This window comes from Clinocottus analis, unplaced genomic scaffold (assembly GCF_023055335.1).
Source record: "Clinocottus analis isolate CAN_PGR_092001 unplaced genomic scaffold, fCliAna1.0.p SCAF_9, whole genome shotgun sequence".
Taxonomy (NCBI): domain Eukaryota; kingdom Metazoa; phylum Chordata; class Actinopteri; order Perciformes; family Cottidae; genus Clinocottus; species Clinocottus analis.
Window position 1 is genome coordinate 21,794,697 of NW_027176251.1, and position 20,561 is coordinate 21,815,257.

Sequence of the window (20,561 nt, forward strand, 5' to 3'; positions counted from 1 at the left end):
CCGAGGCGCAGCACCGAGGCGCAGCCTGCGCTGGCCCAACCCCAGCCTGCACGGAGGCTCCTGAGTGAGGACGCTGTCGGGCGACTCACTCATGTTCCTCCTCCTTCATGCGTGTCGATCTGACGTCAACCACTGAGGGCTTTAAATGACGGCTCAGTGTTTGGAAGTCTAATCAGAGAAGAACCTTTATGACCCGATGAATCTTCTTCTGGTGCGGTCGGGCGGCGCTAGCGGCAGGTGGTGAGGCTGTGACGCATCACGGTGCAGTGTTGTTGACTTCACGGGACTCAGTCCGGTTCACTCCGTGGAGGACCAGCTGCTTGTCGCTGGAGTGGATTTCGTGCTTCAGTCTCCCATGATGTCATCCTGATGTCACTGATCTTGAGACTGCTGCTCATCGTCGGAGTTCTCCGCCTCGCGATGAGCAGAACCTCTCGGCTGCAGGTCGGCGTGTTAGACCTGGACCGTTGGTCACATCCCACAGTGTTCTGCAGGCGCAGGAGTAGGGCTGACTGGCTCCTCCCACGCGTAGCGTCCAGCAGCGTGTTGTCACGGGCGCCTCAGTACCTGGGTCAGGTGTGTGTTTCTCTGTCAGGGCTCAGCCTGACAGCACAGCTGTGTTTCCTGTTGCAGGAGGTCCAGCAACAACACGGAGCCTCCTGTAGTCCATCTTTGGTTGCAACTTGGGAAAATGTTGGAAATATAACTTCCTGTGTTTTCAATGAAATTCAACTCTCAGGTCTAGTAAACAGAAGCCCCGCCCCTTCCTGCGTCCACCGCAGGACTTCCTTTTCAAGAAGTGTGTGTGGTCCGCGCAGAGAGAAGAGTGTGTTGCGGTTCAGACGGTGACCTCTCCTCCTGCAGGTCACAGCCGCTGCATCGTGGGCGTGGAGCAGAGGGGCGGCGGCCTGAGCCTCCTGCTGCTGGACCCCGCCGCCCCGCCCCCCAACGCCCCGCCCCCCAACGCCCCGCCCCCCAACGCCACCGAGCCGCTGAGCGCCGCCGCCGCCCGCAGAGTCAGAACGCGACTGAGTGGCCTGAAGCACCGGCAGTACCAGCTGGTGGCCGTGACCGGACCCATGAGCACAGAGGAGGTGAGGGGGGGGTGTGTGTGTGTGTGTGTGTGTGTGTGTGTGTGTGTGTGTGTGTGTGTGTGTGTGTGTGTGTGTGTGTGTGTGTGTGTGTGTGTGTGTGTGTGTGTGTGTGTGTGTGTGTGTGGTTAAGAGGTCAACATGTGTCAGGAGAACAGATCCTGGTTTTCTGATTGATCATCAGCAGCGTGACTAAATGTACTCTGTGTGTACTCTGTGTGTACTCTGTGTGTACTCTGTGTGTACTCTGTGTGTGTACTCTGTGTGTGTTCTCTGTGTGTGTTCTCTGTGTGTACTCTGTGTGTGTACTCTGTGTGTGTACTCTGTGTGTGTTCTCTGTGTGTGTACTCTGTGTGTACTCTGTGTGTACTCTCTGTGTGTACTCTGTGTGTGTACTCTGTGTGTGTACTCTGTGTGTGTTCTCTGTGTGTGTACTCTGTGTGTGTACTCTGTGTGTGTACTCTGTGTGTACTCTCTGTGTACTCTGTGTGTGTTCTCTGTGTGTGTTCTCTGTGTGTACTCTGTGTGTGTACTCTGTGTGTGTACTCTGTGTGTGTACTCTGTGTGTACTCTCTGTGTGTACTCTGTGTGTACTCTGTGTGTGTTCTCTGTGTGTGTTCTCTGTGTGTACTCTGTGTGTGTACTCTGTGTGTGTACTCTGTGTGTGTACTCTGTGTGTACTCTGTGTGTACTCTGTGTGTACTCTGTGTGTGTTCTCTGTGTGTGTTCTCTGTGTGTACTCTGTGTGTGTACTCTGTGTGTGTACTCTGTGTGTACTCTGTGTGTACTCTGTGTGTTCTCTGTGTGTACTCTGTGTGTACTCTGTGTGTACTCTGTGTGTACTCTGTGTGTGTACTCTCTGTGTGTACTCTGTGTGTACTCTGTGTGTACTCTGTGTGTACTCTGTGTGTTCTCTGTGTGTACTCTGTGTGTACTCTGTGTGTACTCTGTGTGTACTCTGTGTGTTCTCTGTGTGTACTCTGTGTGTACTCTGTGTGTTCTGTGTGTGTACTCTGTGTGTTCTGTGTGTGTACTCTGTGTGTACTCTGTGTGTACTCTGTGTGTACTCTGTGTGTTCTGTGTGTGTACTCTGTGTGTTCTCTGTGTGTACTCTGTGTGTGTGTTCTCTGTGTGTTCTCTGTGTGTGTGTACTCTGTGTGTTCTCTGTGTGTTCTCTGTGTGTTCTCTGTGTGTGTGTTCTCTGTGTGTTCTCTGTGTGTGTGTACTCTGTGTGTACTCTGTGTGTACTCTCTGTGTGTGTACTCTCTCTGTGTGTGTACTCTGTGTGTACTCTGTGTGTACTCTGTGTGTACTCTGTGTGTTCTCTGTGTGTGTACTCTGTGTGTACTCTGTGTGTACTCTGTGTGTACTCTGTGTTCTCTGCAGGTGAGCGTGCTGCGCTGCAGGTCGCTGTGCGCTGAGCGCGTCCCGTGAGCGTCTCCTGCGTCTGGAGGGTTTTTACTGTGAACATGAACATCAGGAAGTATTGAACGTGATCGTGATCAATGAAACCATGTGGACGTTTTCTTATTGGTTAAATAAAGTGTGTGCTCCTCGGTGCGTCCCGTCATTTGCAGTGAACTCACCTTGGTGTCCTCAAAAGAAGCGACAACAACGCGCTGACTCATCTGAGGATCTCTCACAGAACACACGGAAAAGATGAAATATTTGATTGTGTCAGTCGTCCTGTTATCGCGCCTCATCCCTCCTGTTAGTGGGAGGGGCTTATTGCACAGGAGGACTCGCTCTGACACACCGCCTGACGCCACACAGGGAGGTGAGAACCAAACCGCCTCAGGTGACGTCTGGAAGGAGAAAACATCCTGGTGCTGCTGTAGTACTAGTGTAGTACTAGAGTATCTGCTGTAGTACTCGAGTATCTGCTGTAGTACTCGAGTATCTGCTGTAGTACTAGTGTAGTACTCGAGTATCTGCTGTAGTACTAGAGTATCTGCTGTAGTACTAGTGTAGTACTCGAGTATCTGCTGTAGTACTCGAGTATCTGCTGTAGTACTCGAGTATCTGCTGTAGTACTCGAGTATCTGCTGTAGTACTCGAGTATCTGCTGTAGTACTCGAGTATCTGCTGTAGTACTAGAGTATCTGCTGTAGTACTAGAGTATCTGCTGTAGTACTAGAGTATCTGCTGTAGTACTAGAGTATCTGCTGTAGTACTAGAGTATCTGCTGTAGTACTAGAGTATCTGCTGTAGTACTAGAGTATCTGCTGTAGTACTAGAGTATCTGCTGTAGTACTAGAGTATCTGCTGTAGTACTAGAGTATCTGCTGTAGTACTAGAGTATCTGCTGTAGTACTAGAGTATCTGCTGTAGTACTAGAGTATCTGCTGTAGTACTAGAGTATCTGCTGTAGTACTAGAGTATCTGCTGTAGTACTAGAGTATCTGCTGTAGTACTAGAGTATCTGCTGTAGTACTAGAGTATCTGCTGTAGTACTAGAGTATCTGCTGTAGTACTAGGTCTACTAGATCAGTGTGTACTGTCTGTTATCTGAACTGTTTGATCCTCTGCGTTCACTCAAGTGACTGAAACAAGGAAAGCAGCTCGTCAGAGCTAAGCTATCGTTCTCTAACTTTGAGGTAAACAGACATTTTGTCCATGACACACACACGACACACACATGACACACACATGACATCACACACGACACATGTACCTCGTGATGTTGTGCATCCTGGCTGGCCCAACCCCGTCGGGTCAACAACAATGCAACCAGTCACATTTAGTTCTAGCAAATCAATCCAACAAAACCGCGGCACTGAAACGCTGCACAGTGCACACAACACACAGCAGGCCAGCTGACACCTTGAGGGAGAGACGCAGCACCCCCAGGTGCAGCAGCAACTACAGCGCGGAGCTGGTTTATGATTCAATGCGATTGTAAATGTATAAAACAATAACACAACCAGCAACTCAGCAGACGCACATGAACCTCTGAGAGACGGAGGTCATCAGTAAGTCCTGAGGTTCTAGCTGAAGGTCACATGGGCCCTGTGACCAATCACACGTCCAGACGAGAAGAGAGGAAGACAGGGGACGTGTGATTGGATAAAAAATGCTGTTAAACAGGAAGAAGCCATAAAGAGACATGAAGGAGCAGATGAACACATGAAGGAGCAGATGAACACATGAAGGAGCAGATGAACACATGAAGGAGCAGAGAAACACATGAGGGAGTAGATAGCCACATGGAGCTGATGAACACATGAAGGAGCTGGAACATGAGGACATTATAATACATGGAGAGGATCTGTGACAAACTATTACATTATAAAATATTTATAACTTGTTATGACTGCTGAGTCTCCTTAGTCTCTCTCTCTCTCTCTCTCTCTCTCTCTCTCTCTCTCTCTCTCTCTCTCTCTCTTGCCTGTCGCGAGCGGAAAGGGGCGTGTCCGTGGCGCGCGGCTCATGTCCGCATGGTTCAGTGTTTGTGAGACAGGATCGAGGATCTTAAGGATTCCGCTGCGGACGAAAGGCGAGCCGAGCAGGTAGGCACCGCGCGGCGCGTGCGCTGGTTCACTGGTTCACTAGTTCACTGGTTTCACTGGTTTCACTAGTTCACTGGTTTCACTAGTTCACTGGCCGCTGAGGAGCAGCCCAGCAGCAGAAAGCATCTTTTGTGTCTCGTGCTGGTCAATTAGGAGTTTGAGCATGAACACGCGTTGTGTCCAGACTTCAGGACTCAGAGAAGATTCTAGTGATCACATGTTGACCTGCTGCTCTAGAGTTTAACATGTTGACCTGCTGCTCTAGAGTTTAACATGTTGACCCGCTGCGCTAGAGTTAAACATGTTGACCCGCTGCTCTAGAGTTTAACATGTTGACCCGCTGCTCTAGAGTTTAACATGTTGACCCGCTGCTCTAGAGTTTAACATGTTGACCTGCTGCTCTAGAGTTTAACATGTTGACCTGCTGCTTGAGAGTTTAACATGTTGACCTGCTGCTCTAGAGTTTAACATGTTGACCTGCTGCTTGAGAGTTTAACATGTTGACCTGCTGCTCTAGAGTTTAACATGTTGACCTGCTGCTCTAGAGTTTAACATGTTGACCCGCTGCGCTAGAGTTAAACATGTTGACCCGCTGCTCTAGAGTTTAACATGTTGACCCGCTGCTCTAGAGTTTAACATGTTGACCCGCTGCTCTAGAGTTTAACATGTTGACCTGCTGCTCTAGAGTTTAACATGTTGACCTGCTGCTTGAGAGTTTAACATGTTGACCTGCTGCTCTAGAGTTTAACATGTTGACCTGCTGCTTGAGAGTTTAACATGTTGACCTGCTGCTCTAGAGTTTAACATGTTGACCTGCTGCTCTAGAGTTTAACATGTTGACCCGCTGCGCTAGAGTTAAACATGTTGACCCGCTGCTCTAGAGTTTAACATGTTGACCCGCTGCTCTAGAGTTTAACATGTTGACCCGCTGCTCTAGAGTTTAACATGTTGACCTGCTGCTCTAGAGTTTAACATGTTGACCCGCTGCTCTAGAGTTTAACATGTTGACCCGCTGCTCTAGAGTTTAACATGTTGACCCGCTGCTCTAGAGTTTAACATGTTGACCCGCTGCTCTAGAGTTTAACATGTTGACCCGTTGCTCTAGGCTTTAGCATGTTGACCTGTTGCTCTAGAGTTTAACATGTTGACCTGTTGCTCTAGAGTTTAACATGTTGACCTGTTGCTCTAGAGTTTAACATGTTGACCTGCTGCTCTAGAGTTTAACATGTTGACCCGCTGCTCTAGAGTTTAACATGTTGACCCGCTGCTCTAGAGTTTAACATGTTGACCCGCTGCTCTAGAGTTTAACATGTTGACCCGCTGCTCTAGGCTTTAGCATGTTGCTCTAGAGTTTAACATGTTGACCTGTTGCTCTAGAGTTTAACATGTTGACCTGCTGCTCTAGAGTTTAACATGTTGACCCGCTGCTCTAGAGTTTAACATGTTGACCTGTTGCTCTAGAGTTTAGCATGTTGACCTGTTGCTCTAGAGTTTAACATGTTGACCTGTTGCTCTAGAGTTTAACATGTTGACCTGCTGCTCTAGAGTTTAACATGTTGACCCGCTGCGCTAGAGTTAAACATGTTGACCCGCTGCTCTAGAGTTTAACATGTTGACCCGCTGCTCTAGAGTTTAACATGTTGACCCGCTGCTCTAGAGTTTAACATGTTGACCTGCTGCTCTAGAGTTTAACATGTTGACCTGCTGCTTGAGAGTTTAACATGTTGACCTGCTGCTCTAGAGTTTAACATGTTGACCTGCTGCTTGAGAGTTTAACATGTTGACCTGCTGCTCTAGAGTTTAACATGTTGACCTGCTGCTCTAGAGTTTAACATGTTGACCCGCTGCGCTAGAGTTAAACATGTTGACCCGCTGCTCTAGAGTTTAACATGTTGACCCGCTGCTCTAGAGTTTAACATGTTGACCCGCTGCTCTAGAGTTTAACATGTTGACCTGCTGCTCTAGAGTTTAACATGTTGACCCGCTGCTCTAGAGTTTAACATGTTGACCCGCTGCTCTAGAGTTTAACATGTTGACCCGCTGCTCTAGAGTTTAACATGTTGACCCGCTGCTCTAGAGTTTAACATGTTGACCCGTTGCTCTAGGCTTTAGCATGTTGACCTGTTGCTCTAGAGTTTAACATGTTGACCTGTTGCTCTAGAGTTTAACATGTTGACCTGCTGCTCTAGAGTTTAACATGTTGACCCGCTGCTCTAGAGTTTAACATGTTGACCTGTTGCTCTAGAGTTTAGCATGTTGACCTGTTGCTCTAGAGTTTAACATGTTGACCTGTTGCTCTAGAGTTTAACATGTTGACCTGTTGCTCTAGAGTTTAACATGTTGACCTGCTGCTCTAGAGTTTAACATGTTGACCCGCTGCTCTAGAGTTTAACATGTTGACCCGCTGCTCTAGAGTTTAACATGTTGACCCGCTGCTCTAGAGTTTAACATGTTGACCCGCTGCTCTAGGCTTTAGCATGTTGACCTGTTGCTCTAGAGTTTAACATGTTGACCTGTTGCTCTAGAGTTTAACATGTTGACCTGCTGCTCTAGAGTTTAACATGTTGACCCGCTGCTCTAGAGTTTAACATGTTGACCTGTTGCTCTAGAGTTTAGCATGTTGACCTGTTGCTCTAGAGTTTAACATGTTGACCTGTTGCTCTAGAGTTTAACATGTTGACCTGCTGCTCTAGAGTTTAACATGTTGACCCGCTGCTCTAGAGTTTAACATGTTGACCTGTTGCTCTAGAGTTTAACATGTTGACCTGTTGCTCTAGAGTTTAACATGTTGACCCGCTGCTCTAGAGTTTAACATGTTGACCCGCTGCTCTAGAGTTTAACATGTTGACCTGTTGCTCTAGAGTTTAGCATGTTGACCTGTTGCTCTAGAGTTTAGCATGTTGACCTGTTGCTCTAGAGTTTAACATGTTGACCTGCTGCTCTAGAGTTTAACATGTTGACCCGCTGCTCTAGAGTTTAACATGTTGACCTGCTGCTCTAGAGTTTAACATGTTGGCCTGCTGCTCTAGAGTTTAACATGTTGGCCTGCTGCTCTAGAGTTTAACATGTTGGCCTGCTGCTCTAGAGTTTAACATGTTGCCCCGCTGCTCTATAGTTTAACATGTTGACCCGCTGCTCTAGAGTTTAACATGTTGACCTGCTGCTCTAGAGTTTAACATGTTGACCTGCTGCTCTAGAGTTTAACATGTTGACCCGCTGCTCTAGAGTTTAACATGTTGACCTGCTGCTCTAGAGTTTAACATGTTGACCTGCTGCTCTAGAGTTTAACATGACCTGCAGTTAACTTTCATTCTCATCTTTGTCCTCAAGGTGTTTCTCTTCATTCTATTTGTCTTTATTTATTCATCACATTCCTGATATGATAATGCTTCATTTGCATATGTAAACACAGGTCTCCACATTGTGCAACTCCACACTGGAATATGAACCCAGCTTCATGGGTGAGGCTACTATGGGATGTATAGTCATGTGACCCACTGCACAGCAGCTTTGGTCTGGTTTCCTCTCTTCATGGTCTTGTTCATGTGTTCATATGCCGTCGTTCTGGCCCTGCAGTTCTCACTTGTTTAATTCACTACGTACATGAAGGTATCATGATGACTCCAGATTGTATTCAACAGTAAGCTTCTGTATACCTGGTTTCAAATGTGTCCCTATGTGAAACTATTAAAGTCTAAGTTAATGTAAAGGAGACCCTAACGTAACTGATGATGATGATGATGATGATGGTTAGTGGCTAGATGAAGAGCTGTGTGTCGTAAAGCTAATGTAATGGAAGACTAATCGGAAGTAATCAATAATAGTAATAAATAAATAGTAATCAATGGGGGATGACTTTCACACTGGGCTTTAGCTTCATCTTTAGCGTTAGCTTCCTCTTCATCTTTAGCGTCAGCTTCCTCTTCAGCTTCATCTTTTGCTTTAGCTTCATCTTTAGTTTTAGCTTCATATTTAGCTTCATATTTAGTTTTAGCTTCATCTTCAGCTTTATTGTCATCTTTATCTTCATCTTTAGCTTTAGCCTCATCTTTAGCTTTATATAGAGTTTCATCTTTAGCTTCATCTTTTGTTTTAGCTTCATCTTTATATATAGCTTCATCTTTAGCTTCATTTTTAGTTTTAGTTCATCTTTAGTTTTAACTTCATCTTTAGCCTCATCTTTAGCTTTGGCTTGATCTTTAGCTTCAGCTTTAGTTTTAGCTTCATATTGAGTTTCATCTTTAGCTTCATTTTTAGTTTTAGCTTCATCTTTAGTTTTATCTTCATCTTTAGCTTTAGCTTCATTGTTAGTTCAAGCTTCATCTTTAGCTTCTAACCCTGTTTTCACTGCTGAATCTGTTTGACATCTTGGATTTATCCTTCACATGCATAACACCAGTCGGGACTTATAGGTTGTCATCACTTTGAAATGAGTAATACTTTCAGCTGTAGACGTGGACGTCTCTGTGCTTTCTGGCTGATGTCCTGTTTACTTTGCTTTAGCTATCATGGACGTGAATGATGCCGGGGCTCAGAACCACGATCTGGTGCCACACAAAGGCTTCAAGCTGATCAACGGGACTCATGATCCAGATGACGTGGACCAGATTTACGACCTGGAGATCAGAGACTCTGATGTGTTTGTTGTCACATACCCCAAATCAGGTGAGAAGAAAACCAAGATGGAGGAGCCCTTTTATGCACACAGAACTCATCATTTCATTTTAAAATGCGTCTTGGGCGACTGGATCCCAAGAGGACGGCACTTAATGCAAACATAGCAAACAAACTCCATCTTTAGCTTCCTCTTCATCTTTAGCTTCCTCTTCATCTTTAGCTTCCTCTTCATCTTTAGCTTCATCTTTAGTTTTAGCTTCATCTTTAGCATTAGCTGATTGGGTTGGTTCGGTTAGGGTAAGAGTGTCAGGTAAGCCAATCAGAGAGCAGTAGGCTGGGGCATGCCTTCGCCGTCAGAGGGAAACATGCAACGAGGAAAAAGGTCTTTTTGTTTCTCCAGTTGGTTCTCAAATCAAAAATGAAAGCTGGCTTCGTCTCCGACGGGGAACTTCCCGCCTTTGTATTGAACGTTAATGTTGTGTCCGACATGTTGGGCAGTTTGGGTTTGCCTGGAAGAAATCCTGAAGATAGACCGTCTGCATTGTGTCGTCTTCTTCTTGTTCTTTAAAGTGGGCAGACGAGGCAGGGACAGGGCAGTGCTGCCTCGGCCCCCACAGACCACCAGCTCGCTCCAGACCTGGTGCTCAGTCTAGACCTGGTGCTCAGTCTAGACCTGGTACTCGCTTCAGACCTGGTGGTCAGTCTAGATCTGGTGCTCGCTTCAGACCTGGTGCTCGGTCTAGATCTGGTGCTCGCTTCAGACCTGGTGCTCAGTCTAGACCTGGTGCTCAGTCTAGACCTAGTGCTCAGTCTAGACCTGGTGCTCAGTCTAGACCTAGTGCTTAGTCTAGACCCGGTGCTCAGTCTAGACCTGGTGCTCGCTCCAGACCTGGTGCTCAGTCTAGACCTGGTGCTCGCTCCAGACCTGGTGCTCAGTCTAGACCTGGTGCTCAGTCTAGACCTGGTACTCGCTTCAGACCTGGTGGTCAGTCTAGATCTGGTGCTCGCTTCAGACCTGGTGCTCGGTCTAGATCTGGTGCTCGCTTCAGACCTGGTGCTCAGTCTAGACCTGGTGCTCAGTCTAGACCTAGTGCTCAGTCTAGACCTGGTGCTCAGTCTAGACCTAGTGCTTAGTCTAGACCCGGTGCTCAGTCTAGACCTGGTGCTCGCTCCAGACCTGGTGCTCAGTCTAGACCTGGTGCTCGCTCCAGACCTGGTGCTCAGTCTAGACCTGGTGCTCGCTCTAGACCTGGTGCTCGCTCTAGACCTGGTGCTCAGTCTAGACCTAGTGCTTAGTCTAGACCCGGTGCTCAGTCTAGACCTGGTGCTCGCTCCAGACCTGGTGCTCGCTCCAGACCTGGTGCTCGCTCCAGACCTGGTGCTCAGTCTAGACCTGGTGCTCGCTCCAGACCTGGTGCTCAGTCTAGACCTGGTGCTCGCTCTAGACCTGGTGCTCAGTCTAGACCTGGTGCTTGCTCTAGACACGGTGCTCGCTTCAGACCTGGTGCTTGCTCTAGACCTGGTGCTTGCTCTAGACCTGGTGCTTGCTCTAGACCTGGTGCTTGCTCTAGACCTGGTGCTCGCTCTAGACCTGGTGCTCAGTCTAGACCTGGTGCTTGCTCTAGACCCGGTGCTCGCTTCAGACCTGGTGCTTGCTCTAGACCTGGTACTCAGTCTAGATCTGGTGCTCGCTTCAGACCTGGTGCTGAGTCTAGACCTGGTGCTCGTTTCAGACCTGGTGCTCAGTCTAGACCTGGTGCTCGTTTCAGACCTGGTCCTCAGTCAAGACCTGGTCCTCAGTCTAGACCTAGTGCTCAGTCTCGACCTGGTGCTCAGTCTAGACCTTGTGCTTGCTCTAGACCTGGTGCTTGCTCGAGACCTAGTGCTCGCTCGAGACCTGGAGCTCGCTCTAGACCTGGTGCTTGCTCTAGACCTGGTGCTTGCTCTAGACCTGGTGCTTGCTCTAGACCTGGTGCTTGCTCTAGACCTGGTGCTCCCTCTAGACCTGGTGCTCGCTCTAGCCCTGGTGCTCGCTCTAGCCCTGGTGCTTACTCTAGACCTGGTGCTCAGTCTAGACCTGGTGCTTGCTCTGGACCCAGTGCTCGCTTCAGACCTGGTGCTTGCTCTAGACCTGGTGCTCGCTCTAGACCTGGTGCTCAGTCTAGACCTGGTGCTTGCTCTAGACCTGGTGCTTCCTCTAGACCTGGTGCTCGCTCTAGACCTGGTGCTCGCTCTCGACCTGGTGCTCGCTCTCGAGCTGGTGCTTGGTCTAGACCTGGTGCTCGCTCTAGACTTGGTGCTCAGTCTAGACCTGGTGCTCAGTCTAGACCTGGTGCTTGCTTCAGACCTGGTGCTTGCTCTAGACCTGGTGCTCGCTCTAGACCTGGTGCTCAGTCTAGACCTGGTGCTCGTTTCAGACTTGGTCCTCGGTCAAGACCTGGTCCTCAGTCTAGACCTAGTGCTCAGTCTAGACCTGGTGCTCAGTCTAGACCTGGTGCTTGCTCTAGACCTGGTGCTTGCTCTAGACCTGGTGCAAACTCGAGACCTGGTGCTCACTCGAGACCTGGTGCTCGCTCTAGACCTGGTGCTCGCTCGAGACCTGGTGCTCGCTCGAGACTTGGTGCTCGCTCTAGACCTCGTGCTCGCTCTAGACCTGGTGCTCGCTCTAGACCTGGTGCTTGCTCTAGACCTGGTGCTCAGTCTAGACCTGGGGCTTGCTCTAGACCTGGTGCTTGCTTCAGACCAGGTGCTCAGTCTAGACCTGGTGCTCAGTCTAGACCTGGTGCTCGCTTCAGACCTGGTGCTCAGTCTAGACCTAGTGTTCAGTCTAGACCTGGTGCTCAGTCTACACCTAGTGCTCAGTCTAGATCTGGTGCTCGCTTCAGACCTGGTGCTCTGTCTAGACCTGGTGCTCGCTTCAGACCTGGTCCTCAGTCTAGACCTAGTGTTCAGTCTAGACCTGGTGCTCAGTCTAGATCTAGTGCTCAGTCTAGACCTGGTGCTTGCTCTAGACCTGGTGCTCAGTCTAGACCTGGTGCTTGCTCTAGACCTGGTGCTTGCTCTAGACCTGGTGCTCACTCCAGACCTGGTGCTTGCTCTAGACCTGGTGCTCAGTCAAGACCTAATGCTTGCTTCAGACCTGGTGCTCAGTCTAGACCTGGTGCTTGCTCTAGACCTGGTGCTCGCTCTAGACCTGGTGCTCGCTCTAGACCTGGTGCTTGCTCTAGACCTGGTGCTTGCTTCAGACCTGGTGCTCAGTCTAGACCTCGTGCTTGCTCTAGACCTGGTGCTCAGTCTAGACCTGGTGCTTGCTCTAGACCTGGTGCTCAGTCTAGACCTGGTGCTCACTCCAGACCTGGTGCTCAGTCTAGACCTGGTGGAGACATGTTCTGACGTGTACTTGGAACCGTCCTGGTGATGGGATCGCCAAGACCAGGTGCAAACGGGGCCTCAGCACGGGGTCCCAGCACGGGGCCTCAAGACGCACTTGGGCCAGGGTCCTGCAGAAGGAGTGCACTTGAGGTCAGAGTGATTCTTGGAGCCCTCAGCACAGAGGAAAGAACGAGGCTGATTAGTATGTGCACACCGATGTCCTGTTCCTTTGTGTGTTGCAAATTGATTTGAACAGAGAGCAGGGTATCAAATGTGTTTTGTGAAAAGCAGAAAGCAGGACAAGCTGCCCACAGAGAGAGGAGAGGTGTGCTCACGCGGTTGACCTACTTGCTGGCATCGGACACGCAGGTCTGGGAGGTGGAAATGAGGCCTGTCTGCTCTGTTTGACAGGGACCATCTGGATGCAGCAGATCCTGCTGCTCCTGGAGGCAAAGGGAGATCTGACAGCCATCAGTAAGCTCAGCAAATACTCCAACGCTGAGCTCATCCCCTGGATCGAGCTGATGGGCAACAGACAGACGTTTATCACGGCCCCGTCGCCGAGGATGAGAGTCAGCCACCTGCCGTTCCAGTTCATGCCTTCTGCTCTGAGCCAGAAGAAGGGCAAGGTCAGCTCCAGCTGTTTCCCTACATCCTCACTGAGGGTTCTCTCTTGGTGGGTACATGTCTGCCGTCCAGCCAGCGGGTTGTTGGCGAGGGTCCTTAAAACCAAAAAGACACTCAGAGTGAATGAATGACTTAGCCAGCGCACGCTAACCTGTTGAGAATGATTCAGCATGTCGTCGTGTGAACGAACAGAAACCATGTTGGCCGTGTACATTTCTGCCAGTGATTTGTTGAATGTCAACATGTTTGCAAGTAACAAAGCACATATAAAGTTTGTTGGTAACATAACAAGGTATAATGAGAACATCCTCAAAGAGCCAGCTGGTGGAAGGGGTCATACACACAGGACCTTCACAGAGGAGACCTCAGGTCCCTCAGGACGTCCAGGAGGGGGCGCTCCTCCTCGAGGCCGGTCCGCTGGGTTCTCATGCTGGAAGCAGCTTCTTCCTTCTGGACGAGTCGTCACCGCTGACACACACTGCTCCTCTTTCAGGTGATCTACGTGGCAAGAAATCCCAAAGATGTGGTCGTGTCTTACTTCTACTTCCATAAGCTCGCCAACATGTTGGAGACGCCGACGGATTTCGACGACTTCTTTGAAAGATTCCTGAGAGGAGACGGCAAGTTGTTCTTCTGTCTCTCTAACGCAGTGGTGCTGGTAACATGTCTGCTGGTAACATGTCTACTGGTAACGTGTCTGCTGGTAACATGTCTACTGGTAACGTGTCTGCTAGTAACGTGTCTGCTGGTAACGTGTCTGCTGGTAACATGTCTACTGGTAACGTGTCTGCTGGTAACATGTCTACTGGTAACGTGTCTGCTAGTAACGTGTCTGCTGGTAACGTGTCTGCTGGTAACGTGTCTGCTGGTAACGTGTCTGCTGGTAACATGTCTGCTGGTAACGTGTCTCATGGTAACATGTCTCATGGTAACATGTCTGCTAGTAACATGTCTGCTGGTAACGTGTCTGCTGGTAACGTGTCTGCTGGTAACATGTCTGCTGGTAACATGTCTGCTGGTAACATGTCTGCTGGTAACGTGTCTGCTGGTAACATGTCTGCTGGTAACATGTCTCATGGTAACATGTCTGCTGGTAACATGTCTGCTGGTAACATGTCTGCTGGTAACGTGTCTGCTGGTAACGTGTCTGCTGGTAACGTGTCTGCTGGTAACATGTCTCATGGTAACATGTCTGCTGGTAACATGTCTGCTGGTAACATGTCTGCTGGTAACGTGTCTGCTGGTAACGTGTCTGCTGGTAACATGTCTCATGGTAACATGTCTGCTGGTAACATGTCTGCTGGTAACATGTCTGCTGGTAACGTGTCTGCTGGTAACGTGTCTCATGGTAACATGTCTGCTGGTAACGTGTCTGCTGGTAACATGTCTCATGGTAACAAGTCTGCTGGTAACATGTCTGCTGGTAACATGTCTGCTGGTAACGTGTCTGCTGGTAACGTGTCTGCTGGTAACGTGTCTGCTGGTAACGTGTCTGCTGGTAACATGTCTCATGGTAACATGTCTGCTGGTAACATGTCTGCTGGTAACATGTCTGCTGGTAACGTGTCTCATGGTAACATGTCTGCTGGTAACATGTCTGCTGGTAACGTGTCTGCTGGTAACATGTCTGCTGGTAACATGTCTGCTGGTAACATGTCTCATGGTATTGTGTCTCATGGTAACATGTCTGCTGGTAACATGTCTGCTGGTAACATGTCTGCTGGTAACATGTCTGCTGGTAACATGTCTGCTGGTAACATGTTTCATGGTAACATGTCTGCTGGTAACATGTCTGCTGGTAACGTGTCTGCAGGTAACGTGTCTACTGGTAACGTGTCTGCTGGTAACGTGTCTGCTGGTAACATGTCTGCTGGTAACATGTCTCATGGTAACATGTCTGCTGGTAACATGTCTGCTGGTAACATGTCTCATGGTAACATGTCTGCTAGTAACATGTCTGCTGGTAACATGTCTGCCGGTAACATGTCTACTGGTAACATGTCTCATGGTAACATGTCTGCTGGTAACATGTCTGCTGGTAACATGTCTCATGGTAACATGTCTGCTGGTAACGTGTCTGCTGGTAACGTGTCTGCTGGTAACATGTCTCATGGTAACATGTCTGCTGGTAACGTGTCTGCTGGTAACATGTCTGCCTGTAACATGTCTACTGGTAACATGTCTCATGGTAACATGTCTCATGGTAACATGTCTCATGGTAACATGTCTGCTGGTAACATGTCTCATGGTAACATGTCTGCTGGTAACGTGTCTGCTGGTAACGTGTCTGCTGGTAACATGTCTCATGGTAACATGTCTGCTGGTAACGTGTCTGCTGGTAACGTGTCTGCTGGTAACATGTCTCATGGTAACATGTCTGCTGGTAACGTGTCTGCTGGTAACATGTCTGCCTGTAACATGTCTCATGGCAACATGTCTCATGGTAACATGTCTCATGGTAACATGTCTCATGGTAACATGTCTCATGGTAACATGTCTCATGGTAACATGTCTGCTGGTAACATGTCTGCTGGTAACGTGTCTCATGGTAACGTGTCTGCTGGTAACATGTCTCATGGTAACATGTCTGCTGGTAACATGTCTGCTGGTAACATGTCTGCTGGTAACGTGTCTGCTGGTAACGTGTCTGCTGGTAACATGTCTGCTGGTAACATGTCTGCTGGTAACGTGTCTGCTGGTAACATGTCTGCTGGTAACGTGTCTGCTAGTAACATGTCTGCTGGTAACGTGTCTGCTGGTAACGTGTCTGCTGGTAACATGTCTGCTGGTAACATGTCTGCTGGTAACGTGTCTGCTAGTAACATGTCTGCTGGTAACGTGTCTGCTGGTAACATGTCTGCTGGTAACATGTCTGCTGGTAACATGTCTGCTGGTAACGTGTCTGCTAGTAACATGTCTGCTGGTAACGTGTCTGCTGGTAACGTGTCTGCTGGTAACGTGTCTGCTGGTAACGTGTCTGCTGGTAACATGTCTCATGGTAACGTGTCTGCTGGTAACGTGTCTGCTGGTAACGTGTCTCATGGTAACATGTCTGCTGGTAACGTGTCTGCTGGTAACGTGTCTGCTGGTAACGTGTCTCATGGTAACATGTCTGCTGGTAACATGTCTGCTGGTAACGTGTCTCATGGTAACATGTCTGCTGGTAACGTGTCTGCTGGTAACGTGTCTCATGGTAACGTGTCTGCTGGTAACGTGTCTCATGGTAACATGTCTGCTGGTAACGTGTCTGCTGGTAACGTGTCTGCTGGTAACGTGTCTGCTGGTAACGTGTCTGCTGGTAACGTGTCTGCTGGTAACGTGTCTGCTGGTAACGTGTCTGCTGGTAACGTGTCTGCTGGTAACATGTCTGCTGGTAACGTGTCTGCTGGTAACGTGTCTGCTGGTAACGTGTCTGCTGGTAACGTGTCTGCTGGTAACATGTCTGCTGGTAACATGTCTGCTGGTAACGTGTCTGCTGGTAACGTGTCTGCTGGTAACGTGTCTGCTGGTAACATGTCTGCTGGTAACATGTCTGCTGGTAACGTGTCTGCTAGTAACGTGTCTGCTGGTAACGTGTCTGCTGGTAACGTGTCTGCTGGTAACGTGTCTGCTGGTAACGTGTCTGCTGGTAACGTGTCTGCTGGTAACGTGTCTCATGGTAACATGTCTGCTGGTAACATGTCTGCTGGTAACGTGTCTCATGGTAACATGTCTGCTGGTAACGTGTCTCATGGTAACGTGTCTGCTGGTAACGTGTCTGCTGGTAACGTGTCTGCTGGTAACGTGTCTGCTGGTAACGTGTCTGCTGGTAACATGTCTGCTGGTAACGTGTCTGCTGGTAACGTGTCTGCTGGTAACGTGTCTCATGGTAACGTGTCTGCTGGTAACATGTCTGCTGGTAACGTGTCTCATGGTAACATGTCTCATGGTAACATGTCTCATGGTATTGTATCTCATGGTAACATGTCTCATGGTAACATGTCTCATGGTAACATGTCTGCTGGTAACATGTCTCATGGTAACATGTCTCATGGTAACATGTCTCATGGTAACATGTCTCATGGTAGTGTGTCTCATGGTAGTGTGTCTCATGGTAACATGTCTCATGGTAACATGTCTGCTGGTAACATGTCTCATGGTAACATGTCTGCTGGTAACATGTCTGCTGGTAACATGTCTCATGGTAACATGTCTGCTGGTAACATGTCTGCTGGTAACATGTCTGCTGGTAACATGTCTCATGGTAACATGTCTCATGGTAACATGTCTCATGGTAACATGTATCATGGTAACATGTCTCATGGTAACGTGTCTCATGGTATTGTGTCTCATTGTGCGTTGCAGTGTTCGGTGGCAGCTGGTTCCAGCACATCAAGACGTGGTACTCACACAAGGACGACATGAACATGCTGTTCATCACCTACGAAGAGTTGATTCAAGTGAGAGCTGGTTCATGTGCTGTCGTGTCGTGTTGTGTGTCAGTCTGAACATGTGTAACACAATGATCGTTCCTGCCTCTGCGTCCCGTGCTCAGGACCTGCAGGCCGCAGTGCAGAGGATCGCCTCCTTCTTGGGTAAAGAGCTGAGCGCCGAGCAGCTGGCCCAGGTGGTGACGCACAGCACCTTCAGCAACATGAAGAAGATCCCTCAGGCCAACTACGAGCAGGTGCCAGGTGAGCTGCTCAGCCACCACCAGGGACGATTCATGAGGAAAGGTAAGAGCTCTCAGCGCCAAAGGGCTCTGGACTCACGCGGCGCTGCAATAAAATACATATCTTTGTTTTTAAGTCAATCAACTTCCCAGAATGACACGTATAGCCCTTATTTAAATCATCAGGCCTCACCTTCGTGAAACTCAGTTCTCTCCTCCGTTCATGAGCTGAGACGAAGGAAACGACTTCTCTCTGCTCAGTGAGGTCGTCTTTATTCTTTACATATCTGTTATTAAAGCTCACTCACCTCAGTTCAACATTTAGCTGCTTTGTTCTGAGTGGCAGCGTAAACATAAAAGCAGCATTTTGATCCATTGTTGTTGTTGAATATATTGAACTGCTTTGAGTGTTCGTGCATGTTGTGAGTCGGCAGCCTCACACAATGTGTTGGGACGAGTGAGGATGACTCCGACCCTTCCTCTTCTGCTTCTTGTGAACACCAGGCACCGTCGGCGACTGGAAGAAGCACTTCACCGTGTTCCAGAGCGAGAGGTTTGACCAGCTCTTCCACAGGGAGATGGCGGACATCCCTCTGGTTTTTCTCTGGGACATCGAGGACGTTGCGTAATCGGTTGTTGGTCCCATGACAACAGCAAGAAGAAGATCGCAGCAGCTTCATCAACATTATTCACTTGGCTCTCTGCAGTTTTCCAAAGCACATCCTAGTGTTCCCTTCCTCCTCTGCCTTGAGAGCAGACGTGCTCGCAGTAGAGATGTTGTAATCTCAGCGCAGTAATCCTTGTTGTCTCGTACAGAAATATAACTCCAACCATTGTCGGATTTCTGTTAACATATTTCTATATTCTTTTTGAAGCATCGCATTAGAAAAGTTGTTTGGGAACAAGGAAGTTAATAAAATGTTCTCATTTGTGCAAAAAGCAGTTGCTGCTTGCTGGAGGAGTTCTTTGTTGAAGTGCAGCAGACAAGATGTGAACCTGTGAGCCGCTGGTCAGCCGCTCCAGACCCACCGCACGCGAGAAGCGTGTGGAGCGTGTGTGGAGCGTGTGTGGAGCGTGTGTGGAGCGTGTGTGGAGCGTGTGTGGGGAGTGTGTGTGGGGAGTGTGTGTGGGGAGTGTGTGTGGGGAGTGTGTGTGGGGAGTGTGTGGAGCGCGTGTGGAGCGCGTGTGGAGCGCGTGTGGAGCGCGTGTGGAGCGCGTGTGGAGCGCGTGTGGAGCGCGGACGATGTTAGTTGATGACTTAAAGAACATTTGCAACAAACTCCTGAAGCCCCGTCTGGTGTCTGCAGCTCTCGTCTGTTCACTGTCTTCACAGCATCGTCTGCTCCAAACATTCAGTCTACTTTGCTTTAGCACCATTTCTAAGAACTGCTAGAAATTCACTTCCAGATAGAAAACAACTGCACACAGTCAGGCCGAGCCCTGTAGAGCCAGGCCGAGCCCAAGTCTAAAAGTCCTCAACGCTGCCTGTTGGTGAGGCTACGGAAGCACACGCACATACATACACCACTTCAAAGTAAAAGCACGTAGATAAACCACTCCAAAGAAAAGCACTTACATACACCACTTCAAAGTAAAAGCACCTACATACACTTCAAAGTAAAAGCAGTGTTGTTGTATTGCATTCATAACGTGCATCTTATTTATTCTTCATGTTTGATTGACCTCACGCGGGTCTGAACTACGTCTGGATTTAAAGAACAGCACCTGTGTGCAGTGATAAGCCCCGCCCATTGCAGTGATAAGCCCCGCCCCCTGCAAAAAACAACAATATGCAGTTAACGCATGATCAGATAATTAAAGGATGGCGATGTTAACGCATTAATAACAGATAAATCACATGTCTTTGGTGCGGAGGCTTCGTAGCGCGTCCAGTAATCCAGGTGGTTTGGTGGTTTGGTACCGAGGCTCGTGTCCGTGACGGATGTGGTGACGTTCCAACGCTCGCGAGCCGGCCGCACCACGTGACCGATTCAGAAACCAGTTCGTTGGTTTGCCCTGGGATTAAAAACATAAGAGGCAGCGATGTCCCTCCTTCCTCTCTGGAAGCAGCTTCATCTGCTGTGAAAGGTGTTTTATAACGCAGCTGAACTGGTCTCAAACAGCCCAGCACTGTGGGAACGTTCTATTTTTATGAAACATGAATAAAACGTTAAAGAGTAACATTACATTTAGCTGCAGCGACTCAGATGTAATCTATACACCGTAACTCTGGTTTCGTCTCTTCCTCAAGGACTTGTGGATCCGGGGCTCAAACCACCGACCTTCTCACTGAGACGGGTGTCTAACCACTGAGTCAGCCGCATCACAAACCTCTGCTCAATTAGTCGCTAGTTACCCATTTGACCCGGACATTATATCATAGACAGATAAAATATTAATAAGTTAATAATTGATGTATTGGCATCTCAAACATCATTCGTTCATTCATTAAATTCAAAGCTTCACACATGGTGTCGAGCAAATGAAGCCTCGTGAAGCTTCGGCCCATGAGCGAGCCGACTGGATGCAAAGCCTCAAAGCTTCATCTTCATCACTACTTCCAACAGAAATAATCCAGCAGACACTCATTTCAAATCTTTTTCTTTGTGTGTCGTTCCTCTGGAAGATGTTTGATGTTCACTTTACATCAGAGTGAATGAATTAAAGGTTCTCAAACTGTTTGTCACGCTCCAC

The 20,561-nt window shown here is 48.6% G+C and overlaps 3 protein-coding genes across 5 annotated transcripts in view; 2 read left to right on the top strand and 1 right to left on the bottom strand.

Annotated features, from left to right (window-relative positions):
* Positions 1 to 2,635, top strand: part of zufsp (zinc finger containing ubiquitin peptidase 1) — a 13,006-nt gene extending 10,371 nt beyond the window's left edge. Inside the window, exons 9-10 of the mRNA XM_068570098.1 lie at positions 865 to 1,094; positions 2,478 to 2,635. Coding sequence (XP_068426199.1) covers positions 865 to 1,094; positions 2,478 to 2,525 — 278 coding nt within the window. The 3' untranslated portion in view covers positions 2,526 to 2,635. The remainder of the gene's footprint in view (positions 1 to 864; positions 1,095 to 2,477) is intronic.
* A 1,868-nt stretch (positions 2,636 to 4,503) lies between these two features.
* LOC137781503 (amine sulfotransferase-like) lies at positions 4,504 to 18,826 on the top strand. Of its 3 annotated transcripts, none has more exons than XM_068570297.1 (7): positions 4,504 to 4,600; positions 9,104 to 9,265; positions 13,001 to 13,218; positions 13,710 to 13,836; positions 17,561 to 17,655; positions 17,751 to 17,931; positions 18,372 to 18,826. In XM_068570297.1, the coding sequence occupies exons 2-7, from the start codon at positions 9,109 to 9,111 to the stop codon at positions 18,494 to 18,496; spliced, it is 903 nt and encodes a 300-aa protein (XP_068426398.1). In that variant the 5' UTR covers positions 4,504 to 4,600; positions 9,104 to 9,108; the 3' UTR covers positions 18,497 to 18,826. The 3 variants fall into 3 exon arrangements, with proteins under 3 accessions (XP_068426398.1, XP_068426397.1, XP_068426399.1); XM_068570296.1 differs by lacking the exon at positions 4,504 to 4,600 and adding an exon at positions 8,049 to 8,061; XM_068570298.1 differs by lacking the exon at positions 4,504 to 4,600 and adding an exon at positions 8,907 to 9,012.
* Positions 9,782 to 12,947, bottom strand: LOC137780861 (serine/arginine-rich splicing factor 4-like). Its single transcript, XM_068569162.1, has 3 exons — positions 12,938 to 12,947; positions 12,705 to 12,717; positions 9,782 to 10,694 (listed from the first exon to the last, which is right to left on the bottom strand). The coding sequence occupies exons 1-3, from the start codon at positions 12,945 to 12,947 to the stop codon at positions 9,782 to 9,784; spliced, it is 936 nt and encodes a 311-aa protein (XP_068425263.1).
* Positions 18,827 to 20,561: the final 1,735 nt, after the last annotated feature.

What these genes read in the sequence shown, in the direction of transcription:
- LOC137781503 (XM_068570296.1), top strand. An exon ending in TGTCACATACCCCAAATCAG is followed by an intron (nt 9,266 to 13,000) that starts GTGAGAAGAAAA and finishes TCTGTTTGACAG; the next exon opens with GGACCATCTGGATGCAGCAG. An exon ending in TGAGCCAGAAGAAGGGCAAG is followed by an intron (nt 13,219 to 13,709) that starts GTCAGCTCCAGC and finishes CTCCTCTTTCAG; the next exon opens with GTGATCTACGTGGCAAGAAA.